Source organism: Hevea brasiliensis, chromosome 8 (assembly GCF_030052815.1).
Source record: "Hevea brasiliensis isolate MT/VB/25A 57/8 chromosome 8, ASM3005281v1, whole genome shotgun sequence".
Lineage (NCBI taxonomy): Eukaryota > Viridiplantae > Streptophyta > Magnoliopsida > Malpighiales > Euphorbiaceae > Hevea > Hevea brasiliensis.
Genome location: NC_079500.1, coordinates 101986293 through 102000832, shown reverse-complemented (window position 1 = coordinate 102000832; position 14540 = coordinate 101986293). Strand labels below are relative to the sequence as shown.

Here is a 14540-nt window from a genome sequence, read left to right as displayed (position 1 = left end):
ACTTACTTTTTTTTTGAAAATCTTTATGTCATTAACCATCTTGATTTCGCTTCAAGAGCTCTACCTTAATTTCAACTCTCCACCATCACCATTGTTGCATGTGCAACTTTCTACATGTCGCAGCAGCTCCACTTTCAACTAAACTCGCCAAGATCATCTCCATGCTCTGATACTAATTGTTGTGCATGACAAAAGCATGTAAACTAAAAAAGAAATAAAATAAATACACAAAACACCAATATTTATGTGATTCACCCTCTCCACATAGAGTTATATCTATAGGCATGTCATTTTTTACTATCAATAATAATAAATCATCCATTACAATCTCAAACTATACTACCTATCAATCAAATTATACCCAAGAGAACCTTCACATCAAATTGCTAATAGTAATAATATTAGTTAATCCCTCTTATTTTTCTCTATACATAATTCAATATATTTACTACTTTAACTACCTAATACACTATAAAGGGTATCTTCAACTATAATGGATAATAGTTCATTTCTCTTGGACTATGCTCTTTTCCACTTTATGCCAAAGTCTCTTTCCTCCCATGGGATTACAACCTTAGGCTAAAACCTCTCTCCCACCATAGGACTGCAATGGGCAATAGCCCTTCATCGGTGGACAAAACTAAATCCTTAGTAATTGGCAAAAACCCTTTTTACAATGGGCAACAGCCTTACTTCATGAGCTAAATATTAAATAGCCTTTTCACCATTCTTCTATTTATAATATTAATTTCCTCAATTCTAATCTAATTAAGAGTCTCATTCAATTTAGGAATAACATTAAAATAAAAGTTATACTCTATATAGAAAATATTCCTCTATCTAAGAATATATTTTTTTTACTCAAATTAGGAAAATATCTCTCTCCAAGTACAACTATGATTTTGAGTTACAAATCTAACCATATATCACTTGTTGTGAAAATTACACTTACACAAATTAAAAAATATAAAATTTAATGTGGTTCGGTGTAAGCTTACTTCACCAACAAATTCATCAATCAAAGGAAAAATAATTACACATACTAATTATTTATCTCACCCTCAAAATCACTCACAAATTACCTCACACGGCGCTCAAACAATACTCACAATTCGATGGACTAAATTGCAATTCTCCACTTTTTCATTGCACTTAGCACATGTTGTCCACTCAACTCTCATAATATGGCCTCAAGTTTGCATCCTTTTATAGGCCACGTTTATCAAGTTCAACTCGATCTTGGACTCTAGTGAAAACCTACACCAGCATGATTTTTTTTTTTAAATTTTCAACTAAAATTTTTTTAATTTAAAGCTAATTAAATTTCCTAATTCTAATTGACTTGGAATTCTAACATGTATCTGTGCTTGTTGATTGATGAGTATAATGTTTGTTTGCATGAATAGTATTAGGGATGAATTTGATTGAAAAACTTCAAATAAAATAAATTAGTTAAGTGAAAGTTGGTTGTAATGGCTAAACATATTAAGGTGTCAAATACTACATATTTCATATCCTATTTTTAAACTCAATTTCTAATTAGTGCTTTAGCGATTCAATTCTTAATAAAAAAAAAGTTGAATTATCACTTTTATTAAGTGAAGTTGGTTATAATGGCTAAACATATTAAGGTGTATAATACTACATATTTTCTATTTTTAAACTCAATTTTTAATTAGTGTTTAGCGATTAAATTCTTAATAAAAAAAATGAATTATCATTTTTATGTTTGGTACAAATGAATTCCATAAAATTTTGTACAATTTATTTATAAATTTAATATTTAAATATTTAACTTAAATGAAAATTTATTTGAAATTTTTAACAACCAATTCTATAAAATTTATTATAATAACTAAATCGAATTCTATCAGTTAATAGAATTTACAAATGAATTTCCAAATCAAATCATATATATTTTAAGTAATAAAATTATATATTTTAAGTAATAAAATTATCATATCTTATTATATATCATTTTATTTTATCTTATTCCCACCCTCTTCTTTTTTTTCTATATGACAAACACACACAGACATATGAAGAGATATAGATATAGATACAGACATAGACTCAGACACATCTAGATATTGGCATAAATGCAAATAGACATAGACATAAATACAGACATGAACACAAGCACAAATACAAATAGACATATACTTAGATATGAAATAAACGCAAATAAAGATAGACACATATAGATACAAACATACCATAGATATATAGGCACATACACAGATATAGACTCGGACGAAAATAGATATAAAGGGTATTTTTTGAAAAATAATATTTTGAATTGAATTTTTATTCATACTAAACACATAATTCATTTTATTTAAAATGAATTTCATATTTAATATAAAATATATCAAACAAAAAAATTCATTTGTAAAAGAATTCTATCATGTAATTTATTTGCAAATAAAATGAATTTTATTATACAATTGAATCAAACATGGTCTTAGTGTTTCTCAATTAACTATTGAGTGGTAACTCATGTTATTTCTCCAAACTGATCCAAAGGGGTAGTTTGTATTTCTCTAAATATTTATCTTTATAAAGGTGTGGTGATGTATGGCATACATATAAATGGTTCCCCTTCTCCTTCTTTTTGGCCTGTTTTGCCTAAGCTTTGGGAAAATAGCAACTGATATATAATGTTTTTAATAGCAACTGATATAATTTTGTATTTGATAAAAAATATAAAAATATAATCATTTAATTTTAAATTTTGAAATAAGTTGAATAATAAATTATCTGTTATTATTATTTTTAAATTAGTAGACATATACCAATAAAAGGGGTAATAAAGTAAAAAAATAAATAAATATGTGATGTGACGATTTTTAAAGTATTATTATTAAAATTCTTAGATTTTAAAAATATATGAATTGTTATTAAAAAAAATGTTTAAATTTTATAAATAATTTTCTAGTGAAAAAAAAATTATATATATATATATATATATATATATATATATATATATATATATATATATAAAGGAGTTCACCCCTTTTCTAATTTAACTAAAGAATTTAATTAAAAAACTATTATTTTTAGAGATATAAAATATGATGTGCTATGATCAACAGGGTTTTACAATACCTTAAATTGTAAACTTAAAAATTTTAAAATTCTTAAAAGATGTGGTAAAAGAAATTTTAGATAATTATTATTTTAAATGACTATATTATAAAATTTAAAAAAAATTAAATAAAAAGATGATGTTGAATATGATAAGTTAATTTTTTTATATAAAATATAAAAATAAAAAAAAGGCTATGCCATGTGATGATTTTTTATTAAATTATGTAGCACATTCTAGTGAAGCAATTTTTAGGTTCAGTTTATATATATATATATATATATATATATATTAATCATTAATGAATTTTAATTGAATAATATTGGAATAATTTTTAATGCATTGTAAAAAATTTAAATTAAATTACTAGTTTAATTAATGGTAAACAATATATATAATTTGAAATGGTTAACTTAAAAAAAAAAAAAAAAAGAGTTGAAGCATAATTTGATAGATACGGTCCTCACTTATTATTATTATTGTTATTATTATTATTATTATTATTATTATATGGGGTTTATGGGTTGCTTAATTGTAACAAATTAAACAAGCATGTTGCAGTTGAGTGGCTCATAAGCTACTTTTCTCTCTCTATCAGTGGATACCTTGTGAAGTACAAAAAGTATAGTATAATACCAGTATAAACTTTATGATATTATGGAGTGGGTTATCCCCACAGGCACACTAACTACATAGCTAGCTTTCTTTCTCTTCCAAGTTAGCTCTTTATTTATATAAATTTTAAACTCATCATTTTTATTAAAATTTGATGAAAAATCCACTTGTGGGAGAGAGAAGGCAAGGCATAATTAAGAGATCCTTTGCTTGGCAAAATAATGGTGTGTGTTTGATTGTTAATTTGGTTTGATGACGTGCCTCACACAACCCATCAATGGTACTTGTTCACGCCAAGAACTTGCTCTCCTTAATCTACCCATTATCCTTTGGCTTACGGATCATGGATGTGAAACATAAATATATAGATTTTATTTAGAGATGACGATTATTTTGGAATCTAATTCGATTTTGAATTTAATTAATTTTTCTTAATTTGTCTTAATTTTAATATTGTGTGGAGTGAAGACAAGAAAATTTTTATCTCTGCTTTAAATATCCATAATCTGCATTTGCAAAATAATATATTATTTTTTATTAAAAATATTTTATTTTTATAAATTTATGTATTTAAATATTATAATTTTAGAAAAAATATAAATACATTATTTAAAATTATGTTTAAAACTTAAATTTCTAGCTTCAAATTTATTTTTAATAAATAAATTAATTTATATTACTAAAATAAAAAAAAAATAAAAATTTTCTGTGGAAAAACACGCTTCACTCGCTCTTTCATAGGAAAGTCCCTGCCTTATCTTATACTCCTATGTGGCGGGGCAAGAGAGTGATCCCTGTCCTCGATCTACCCTTTATCATTTCTATTTTTACCTATATTATATATGAGTTCTACTATATAAATTATGTTTTAAATTTATAATCGATCGGTCTAGATAAAAATTATTTCCATTCTTTTATCATATGCTTCATGTCATGGCTAATTAATTATATTATGCATGGGAAATAAATAATAGATCCTCAATATCTTCACAGTATAAATTAGATTAGAAAAGGATTTGCAAGTCATTAAGCATAATGAACCAAACTTTACATGATTATCATCATACAAAAGGCAAGAGTTGACTCCAAATTTTGTTTCTATTGGAAGAAAAATAAAGAAAAAAGCTTCTTATTTTGAAATTATAGGTTTATCTTTTATGAAAAAAAAAAATTAAAAGGATTTACATGCCTTTCAAAGAGATATTTTGAAACTTCTTTAATCTATTGGATTTGGGAATACTCAATGAAGAAGACCCCATCTCCCTTTTCTTAGTAATTTCATCAATATAAATTGTGAGTTAATATAAATTACTCATCAAATCATTCTATTAAAAAACTTTGAATAATGAATATATGTTATTTTTTTTTCAAAAATTAATTTAATTTTTAACTTAAAATTTGATTTAATCGAATTAATTCACTCACGCATATCAGATTCATGCCGAATCATATAGATTATTAAGTTAATATTTTATAAGATATTTTAAATTTTATATAAATTAAAATAAATTATGAGATAAATTAAAATTAAATTATCTAACTGGATAAATTACAGGTGGATAGCGGAAACTCGAATTAAGATAAAAATAAAAATTGTTAGAAGCAGGTTCTTGATATATTCTAAATTTGGACTGCTCTGATAGCTTGTCAGTAAGTGGGATAATGCACTTAAATAAGAAAATGATGAAAAATAAAGTATAAATAACAGATAAGACATAACTATATATTAAGCATTAACTCATTATAGTGATTGGAGAATATGAGAATGGGTCCATGGCACATTAACTCTATGATTTGAATCAAATAATAATAATAATAATAATAATAATAATAATAATAATAATAATAATAATGCATATCATCATGTAGCTTTCACAAAGATACTTATCAAATTTTTAATACCTAATTAATATATTAATTGCTGTGGCTACAGTATCATTTAATATATGGATGGTGTAGTGAGTGATAATTTAGAAGCATGAACTATATAACATACATATGCCTCAACTCTTATTAGGAGTATGTAGCCTGATTATTTGCTTTTAGTTTTTTATTTAAAATGTATTTTTAATTTATATATTAATATAAAAATAAATAGTTAATTATTTGATAAAATTATTTAAAATTATATTTTAAATAATTTTAATGTTTTATTAAAAGATATTTAAAAAAATTTAATTTATTAAAATGATGTGATTATTAAAATAAAGATAATGTTAATTTTTTTCAAAATTATTAAAATAATACAATATTTTACTTAATCAAATAATAATTTTAAAATAAATAAATAAGTTATAGGTAATAGTATCTTACTTACTGTTACCTATAACGTCTAACTTGTTTTAAATAATTTTTTAACTTATAAGTAAAATTAAACGTTAATTTACTTATAATTTTTTACTTATAGATAGATTTGACTCACTTAATTAAACAAAACTATATTAGTTAAGTGATTTGAAATTATAAATATAACCCTGAAAGTTAAAATTTTCGGCTACCAATATTGTTAGTCATCATTAATATTTAACTATTAATCCTTTCTTGCGAATTTAGTTTTTTTTTTTAGTTCTGACACATATTATTTATCTTTAATCGAACCACAAATATAAATTTAATATAATACTGATATCAGCTGATCATATTACGAAATATTTAATTCATCAACCAACAGTAAAACCATCCACACCGTTAACAAGTAACGGTAAACTAAACCAAATTGATTAAAGCCAAAGCGAATTTCAAGCTTAACACATTAGCCTTGATTACAGTTATCGACACTCTTGAATTAGAGTAATTCATAGTAGGGGTGAGCATTATTCGGGTCAAACTGAATAAATCGAACTGAACAGTTTTAATTCTGTGATTTAGTTTGATTTTTTAGATAATTCTATTTAATTTGATTCGATTTTGAAGAGAAAAATATAGTTAAACAGAATCGAACTAAATACTTTTATTGATTTTTGAATTAATTTATTTTTATGGAGAATTTATGAATTATATGTAATTATATATATATAAATTATTTAATTTTATTGATTAATAGTTTTTAGGTTTAAACTAAGGTCAAAATCAGGCAAAATAATTTAAAAATCAAGTTTAAATTAAAAAATTAATAAAAAATAAAATTGATCGATTTGAATCGCACAAAACCGAAATAGAACGGTTTTATTCGATTTGATTTGTCATCCATTTCGATTCGGTTCAGTTTCTAAAATATATAATTTAGTTTTATGATTTGATTCAGTTCGGTTCGGTTTAAACCGAATGTTCACTCCTAATTCATAGTGAATGAACAATTGCAAGCAGTGAAGTGATTAGTAAACCTATAAATTTAGAGCCCACATCCATAAAAAAAAAATAATAATAAAAAAAACATAAGTGAAAATCAAGCTAAATTAATTTAAACGATTAACCCCAAATTTAACACATAAATTTTACTGATAGTCATTCGCATTCTTCAAGTAAGAGAATTCACAATACATACTACAACTAAATGAGTGAAAATGGGGGAGTAGTAAATGTGAAGATAGGCAACAAGTAATGGGGGAGAATATATACATGGGTAGAGTAGCGAGAAGGCCGCAAGAAAACCATGAAATGGGAGGTCATGCAAACATGGAAAGTGAAGTATAGCAAAGAGAGAGAGAGAGAGAGAGAGAGAGAGAGGAGCAGCGCAGATTCCGTGTGGTTACAGGCTTGCACGCCAATCATATACCATCTAGCTAGCTAATATTTAGAGAATCGTTGAGGCGAAGTAATGGTCTTTCTTTGCTTTGCTTTCTCATTCAGAATTTCTCTCCTACACTTTTTCTTCTTCTTCTTCTCTTCTTTGTATATAAATATTTACCTTATCTTTAGCAAGACGTGTGTGAGAGTTAACTGCTACACTACTCTGCCACCACTCACTCTTCCACGCACCTTCATTCATTCACTGCACCTTTTCTCTTCCTGGTTTATCACTCACTCCCACTACTGCTGCTTGGAAACATGCCTCTCATGTTCTGTGGGCTACTTTTTTTTTAATTATATTGTTTTTGTCAAGTTGTTCATTGAAATAATAAAAATTTACACCAACTAATATTTCAAATTTAAATTTCAATCAAAATTAAATTACATAACCAAAAAATTTATACTTCAAGGAAAAAATTTAAAATAACTGCGTAATTAAAATTCAGCAAATTATACAATACACAGAAAACATGTATTGTTTCACTCACAAAAATACGACATTCACTCTTTAACACTAAAATTTATGTAAATATAAAAATATTAAAATTTAATACTCTGAATATATCTAATAATTAAATTTTCCTAAAATTCTAAACACTTTTTGAGATGTAAGCTATTCTTTTTTTTAATTACTATCTCCTTTTACTTAAACCTTCAATTAATCCAAGTATATGCAATATAAAAATTTTGAGAAATACTGCCATATAATTTTATCAATTTATACTTTGCACCAATAAAATTAATTAGACACATGTATTCTTTATAGTGTGATAACTAACTTTTTTTGTTTAGGAAATTAGTTAATTAATTAGCTACACAAGATCTCATTTGTGGTGAATATGCTAATTTAGCAATATACTATAAGAGCATAAATATATATATTTTTTTATATAATTGATTTTGATTATGACTCGAATTTATAATTTCACTGTTCTTTAAATAATTTTAATATTTTAAATATTACTGCGTTAAAATTTATTGATATTATTATTTTTTTGAATTGAGGATCCAAGAGAACACAAATTTGAAATTTTATGTAAATAGAATCTATTATGAGACTAAAGTGGTAAACAAAGCACGCTAATAAGGTGGAACTAAGCAATGGTGGGGAATTGGGGTTGGGTTAATTTGTTGGTATTTTATTTATTTATTTATTTATTTAGTTTTTAATTTTTATATGGTTTAAGTGAGTTGGCAAAGCGTGAGAAAGAGAGTGTGAAACGGACGTGAAATTAACAAACTCTTCTCCATCTCTCTCCCAACCATTTTCACACTCCCCTTTGTCTCTAAAATTATCATATTTTCAGTTACATTTGTTTGTTTTTGGGTTTTGTTTCTATTTGATCTCTTTTAATTTTTCTCCTCATTTTACAACTATAGTTAAATTTTAACCCTTACTATATATAACTTCTACTATTAGATTATATGTTAAGCCAAGACTCCTCCACACTAATTACTGTTCCTTTGGGTGTCCTTTTGACTCCATAAAACTGTCACCCAAATAAAACCTATCTCTCTCTCGCAGCCAGCCCTATCCTTTTTTACATAGAGCCTTATTCATTCACTATATTTATATTTTTTATATGTATAAACAACACCAATTCCTAACCCTCTTGCTTCCTCCTACACCCTACCTCTTCTCTCTCTTTCTCTCTCTAATTTTCAGGTGGTGTAGGAACAATGGAAGCTCAAGAGGAAGTCACCAGCAACAACATCGTTAAGGGCAAGCGAACCAAACGACAAAGGGTTCAATCGCCAATCCCTTTTGCTAATCTAACCTCTAATTCCTTGAGCGGAGATGGTGGTGGTGTTGATGGTGATGGAGATGGAGATGTTTGTGTTAATGGAAAGATTTGTGCAAACGTGTCACCAACGACTTCTCAAGAATTCCAAGATAGCACCCAAGAGGAAGAAGACATGGCTAATTGCCTTATTCTCCTTGCTCAAGGCCATATCAATAATACTTTCAAAGATTCGTCACCAAAGCAAGACGATAATTATGCTGCCGGAGTTTACAACCCGGCCGTCACTGCTATTGCTGCCACCACCACCAACAACAAATTCAATAGTAGAAAATTCTTGGAAACTGGCTCTCCGGGTTCTGGCAAGGTCGGATACTATGTTTATGAGTGCAAGACTTGTAACCGAGCATTCCCATCTTTTCAAGCATTGGGTGGGCATAGGGCAAGTCACAAGAAGCCTAAGAACGATGAAAAGAAGCAGTTTGCTATATCTTCTGATGAAGAAGATGGACACTTCAGGGATGTTTCTTCTCTTTCTCTTCAATTGAGTAATAATAATAACAATAGAGGTATGTATAGCAGCAGCAATCAAAACAAAACCAAGATTCATGAGTGTTCCGTTTGTGGGGCTGAGTTCACATCCGGCCAAGCCTTGGGCGGCCATATGAGGCGGCATCGGACACCAATAGGGGCTAATACTCGCACAACCTTGTCATTAGCACCAATGGCTAAAGAATCAGAGGAACCCAAGAAAGCAAGAAACCTACTTTCCTTGGATTTGGATCTCAATCTTCCAGCCCCAGAAAATGAAATACTCTCCTTTGCTTCCAAGGAACAAAAGCAACAGCAGCAACAACAACAACAACAACCAGAACAGCAACAGAAACCATCTCTTGTCTTCTCTGGCCCTGCTTTAGTGGATTGTCAATACTAATGAAGGTTTTTTTTTTTTTTGCTTTTTTCTTTTTATTTTATTGATATCAAACACTGATTTTATAATTTGTTTCCAAATTCTTTTTGTAAAATTCAAAGAATTACAATTAAGATTCTTTTATTCTTTCCACTTTTATATCTTGATCAAATTAATTTTACACATGTATGATGGAGTTTGATGATTTCTTTGTAAAAACTGCCTCCAGTTACTTGTGTTTCCCAAGAAGACTCTCTCTAATTCATGAAAAGTTCATGATGGGGATCTTTTTCTCTCGTTATGGTTTTTTTTTCTTCTTCTTTTTGTGTGAGAGAGAATGTGTTGCACGAATTGAAATTATTCAATGTATTCAATGCCTTAATCTTCTGTATGAATGTTTTTAAAATTATATTTACACCACCGAATGTAAAAGATAATCTCTCATTGCACACTTGAAAGAGAGAGGGAGAGAGAGTTTTGGGTCGTGTTGATCACTACTAACACAAGCAACAAAGCCTGTGGCTTAGGTCATTGTTTCAATTACAAGAATTCTCTCTCTCTCTCTCTCTCTCTCTCTCACACACACACACACACACACATGTTTTGGTGACAAGAATAGAATAAAAGCACAAGGAAAGCCGGTAAGTATCTTCATTCTGCATTTCCCATATGAATCCCCCTTTTGTCTCTTTTCTCTTAAAATAACAAATTGCTTTCAAAAAAGGTCCTATTTAGCTATTTATGTTCTTTTCTTGGCTTGGTCCACCTCTCTTTTTGGTTAGTTACTAGCCTACTCAATCAACCTGATCACAATCTCTATCTGCAATCATTCACTGCTTCATCACCCGCACAGCTTAAGCACAACCACTGCTTTCTAAACCTCATATATGAGGAAAATTTTAGAATATAACTGTTATATGTATAACAGTTTTATTATGGCCATTAAGAGTTAGTCTCATCATAATTAACGATGAGAATATATCCATAGCATATACAATGATTTGACTACATTTAATTAATTACTACAATTAGTTCTTGATTGAGCAATTTGGATCATATTCTATTTTTCAGTAACTAGTCATCAAACTCTATATTACAAGAATTATTTAGTGCAACCATTGTATTTATAATGGATACATTCTAATCATTAATTGTGATGCAATTTACATGGAGCTTACCATAATCAATTGTATAATACAACTGTTATATACACAACAATTGTATTTTAAAATTTTTTTCTCCATTACATACCTACATATATAGGACACAATTCACTTTAATTAATTAATTCTTGAGATTTATACCAAAAAAAAAATGTAGCTTATATATATAGTAACATTAATATATTTGATATAGGTTTCTTTCATTTCTTTTTCAAGTCTTTCCTGTAGTACTCGGCAAGTTATGTTATTGAAAATAATTCTATTACCACTAAATTAAAGTTGTAATGAACTTATTATTATTTGACCCTTAAAAAAATGGAAAAGGGTATTTATATAATTCGGTTAATTTGCTAGCCATCAAATTAATTAGATATTGTAATACCAAGTTGACCCATGTAAAACGTTGTGGCATAATTAAGCATCGTATACGCACAAGGTTGGCGATGATATCCACTAAGATGGGACTAATGAAGACAAACAGCTAGCCTTAATTGTACCAAACCCTCGTCCATGTATATTATGACATTTTTTAAAGCATTATTAGCTGTTCTTAAACAAGGATACATAGCTGTCTGTCTAACGTTAAGAAAGAGAGATTGGTTTGTGCTAATTCTAGAGTTTGGTCAATTTCTTTGAGTTGCATATATTAGATGCAAGTTGTACACTAATGGCGTTTTGGGAGCTAATATATTATATATACATGGTCAAATTTCTTAATTTAATGTATGGGTATTTATAAGCTATTATGGGTATACATAGAGAACTTTGGTTTGTTAAGACCAAAAAATAATATCTCAGAGTCTAAATCCACTTGTTTGGAATATGAAATTTTTCAAAAATTCAATTTCATTGATTTTTTTTTTATTAATTCTCATATTTGGAATAAAAAATTTAATTATTTTTAACTTAAAAAGTTTTATTTAAAAAAAATAAAAATTAAATATAATTTTATGAAAATCCAATTGAATTTTTTTATTTTTATAAATAATTTATTCCAAATGAAATCAATATGTATATGAAAGTCAAAATACTGTTTCTATCATTGTTCTATTGAGCGCTAATCGAACATAGGCCGCTGTAAAACTAAAGGGTATAATTCTTACTTGCCATTGTATAACTTATAGGATGTGATGAATCTTATAACTATAAGAAAAAGATTTCTAAACTATAAGATCAATTGTGATTTAAGTTATATGGCCTAAAATATTATAATTAATTTTTTCTTAATAGCCAAGAAAAGTTTAATATAAATGGATTAAAATAGTGAGAAAGAGGGTCCTAGCCTATGGACAATGATGGAACTAGAAATTGACATTAGGGATGAAAATTTTATATTTTTTTTTCTCTTCTAAATAATTGACGTTGAAAAAGTAATTTTTAAATTTTAAAAATCTTTTTTTAATGAATATTTTTCAATAAATTAAATTTTAATCATGGTATTAACTTTTTAATTTTACTAACTTAATTTTTTTTTAATAGGTTAAGAACACAAATACAAGAGGGGGAGCTGGAGTCTAGATAATTGGACTTAATATTAAAAGAGAAAAAAATTTGATTGGACTAGGCGTGCAGCATTAGTCTAGATAGAGCCTGGAGGGGGAGCTTGAGTCTACACAAGGACAAATATAGTAAGCCCATTTCGCCGTTGTCTATGGAGCAGCTCCTTCCTTGATAGAATAAGCAACAAACGAGACAATGAAAGAAAGGCAACAAGATCCTTAGACAGAGATAACCAAGTTTTGCTAAAGAATCAGCCATAAAATTAGCTTCATGAAGCAAATGAGTAAATAGAACTATAGAAAGAGCATTTAAGCAGGCAACTATGGAATTGACAACAGAGGAGGCTCTCCAAGGGGTTGAGTCCAAATTCATTGCTCATGAATTTATAGTCTTAGAATCCGATTCAACAATAATCTTAGTAACATTATTATAAAGACAAGGAATGATAAGAGACAACCATAAATCTTTAAAGATAACTTTAAATTCTGCAATATTAGAATCTACCAAACCAACAGCACAGGAGAAAATGCAAATGAAAATGCCATTCGAGTCCCTTGGAATCAATTCCACTTTTACCTGGCTTACCTAATGAAGATCTATCCACATTCCACTTGTATGATTTCACTAGTAGAGGTAATAAGAGATAGAAGGAAGTTTCTTGGTAATATTGGGCCATGATCTAATTGCAACAGAGGTAGAAATCATATCAAAAACAGAGAAGGGAAAACTTGGATCAAGTGCCTTCATCCAAACAGAAACATGGTACAGAATTATTGAGCATACACAGAGGACAAGAGACTCTTAATTAATGATTCTGTCACTGCATTTTAACCAAAATCAACCATAAAATTGCAAAAAAGAGATTGGACCAAAATTTTGTTCGAAATTTGCCATTGCTAAGAAACTTACATTGCTCACTGCATTAGGATCAACAAAACTGACCATAGCCAACATTTCCCAAATCAGACAAACCCAAGCAATCAACTTGACAGAAACCCTCTAAACTAGATATCGATTTAACTTGCCAGCCAAGCTTTTCAAAATTATATAGCACCTCATTGAAATCCCTAAACACCAACTACAGAAGCACTCTTTGCATACCAAAATTCCTCAATATTGTAAATGTACAGTGCTTATCAGATTTATTTGGCCACCCATACACAGCAGTTCTGCTATGAAAATGGCTGAAGTAAGAATGAATAGAAGATTTGCAAATTTTATTATATGGTATCAACATCTCCGTCTCTATTTATATACACAATAAGAGAAATCTAAAATCTCTTTGTACATATGAATTATATACGCCAAAAGAATTCTTATCTAACAGAATTGACAGCTGTAGCTGCAGCCGTGGGATTGTAACGATCTCAACATTGCATGTAGTTGTTGGGCTATTGAGCTGAGTTGCAGTTGCTGGGCTAGATTTATCTTATACTTTTCATCCCCCCTCAAGCTGGAGACTAGTGAATTTCAACCAAGTCCAACTTGGAAACCATAAAATAAAAGGCGGTTGCAGTGAAGGATTTGGCAAGCATATCAGTGAGCTGAACTTTGGATGGCAGGTAAACTGTTTGAAGAAAACCAGCATTGATATGATCACGAACCAGATGACAATCAATGTCAATATGTTTGGTTCTTTCGTTGAAGATAGGATTGTTACTGATGTGGATGGCAGCTTGGTTATCACTGTGCAGTGGGATGGGAGTATTCAGTAGTACATGAAATTCCTGGAGAATAAATGAAATCCATTTGAGTTCACAGCTTGTGTTTGCCATACTTCGATATTCAGCTTC

General features: G+C 28.4%; 1 protein-coding gene across 1 annotated transcript; it reads left to right on the top strand.

Annotated features, from left to right (window-relative positions):
* Window positions 1-9083: 9083 nt before the first annotated feature.
* On the top strand, window positions 9084-10108 carry LOC110671945 (zinc finger protein ZAT5-like). Its single transcript, XM_021834576.2, has one exon. It carries the CDS (start codon window positions 9113-9115, stop codon window positions 10106-10108), a length of 996 nt encoding a protein of 331 aa, XP_021690268.2. The 5' UTR covers window positions 9084-9112.
* Window positions 10109-14540: the final 4432 nt, after the last annotated feature.

Excerpts from the sequence above, each read along its gene's own strand:
- LOC110671945 (XM_021834576.2), top strand. The coding sequence starts at position 9,113 with ATGGAAGCTCAAGAGGAAGTCACCAGCAACAACATCGTTAAGGGCAAG.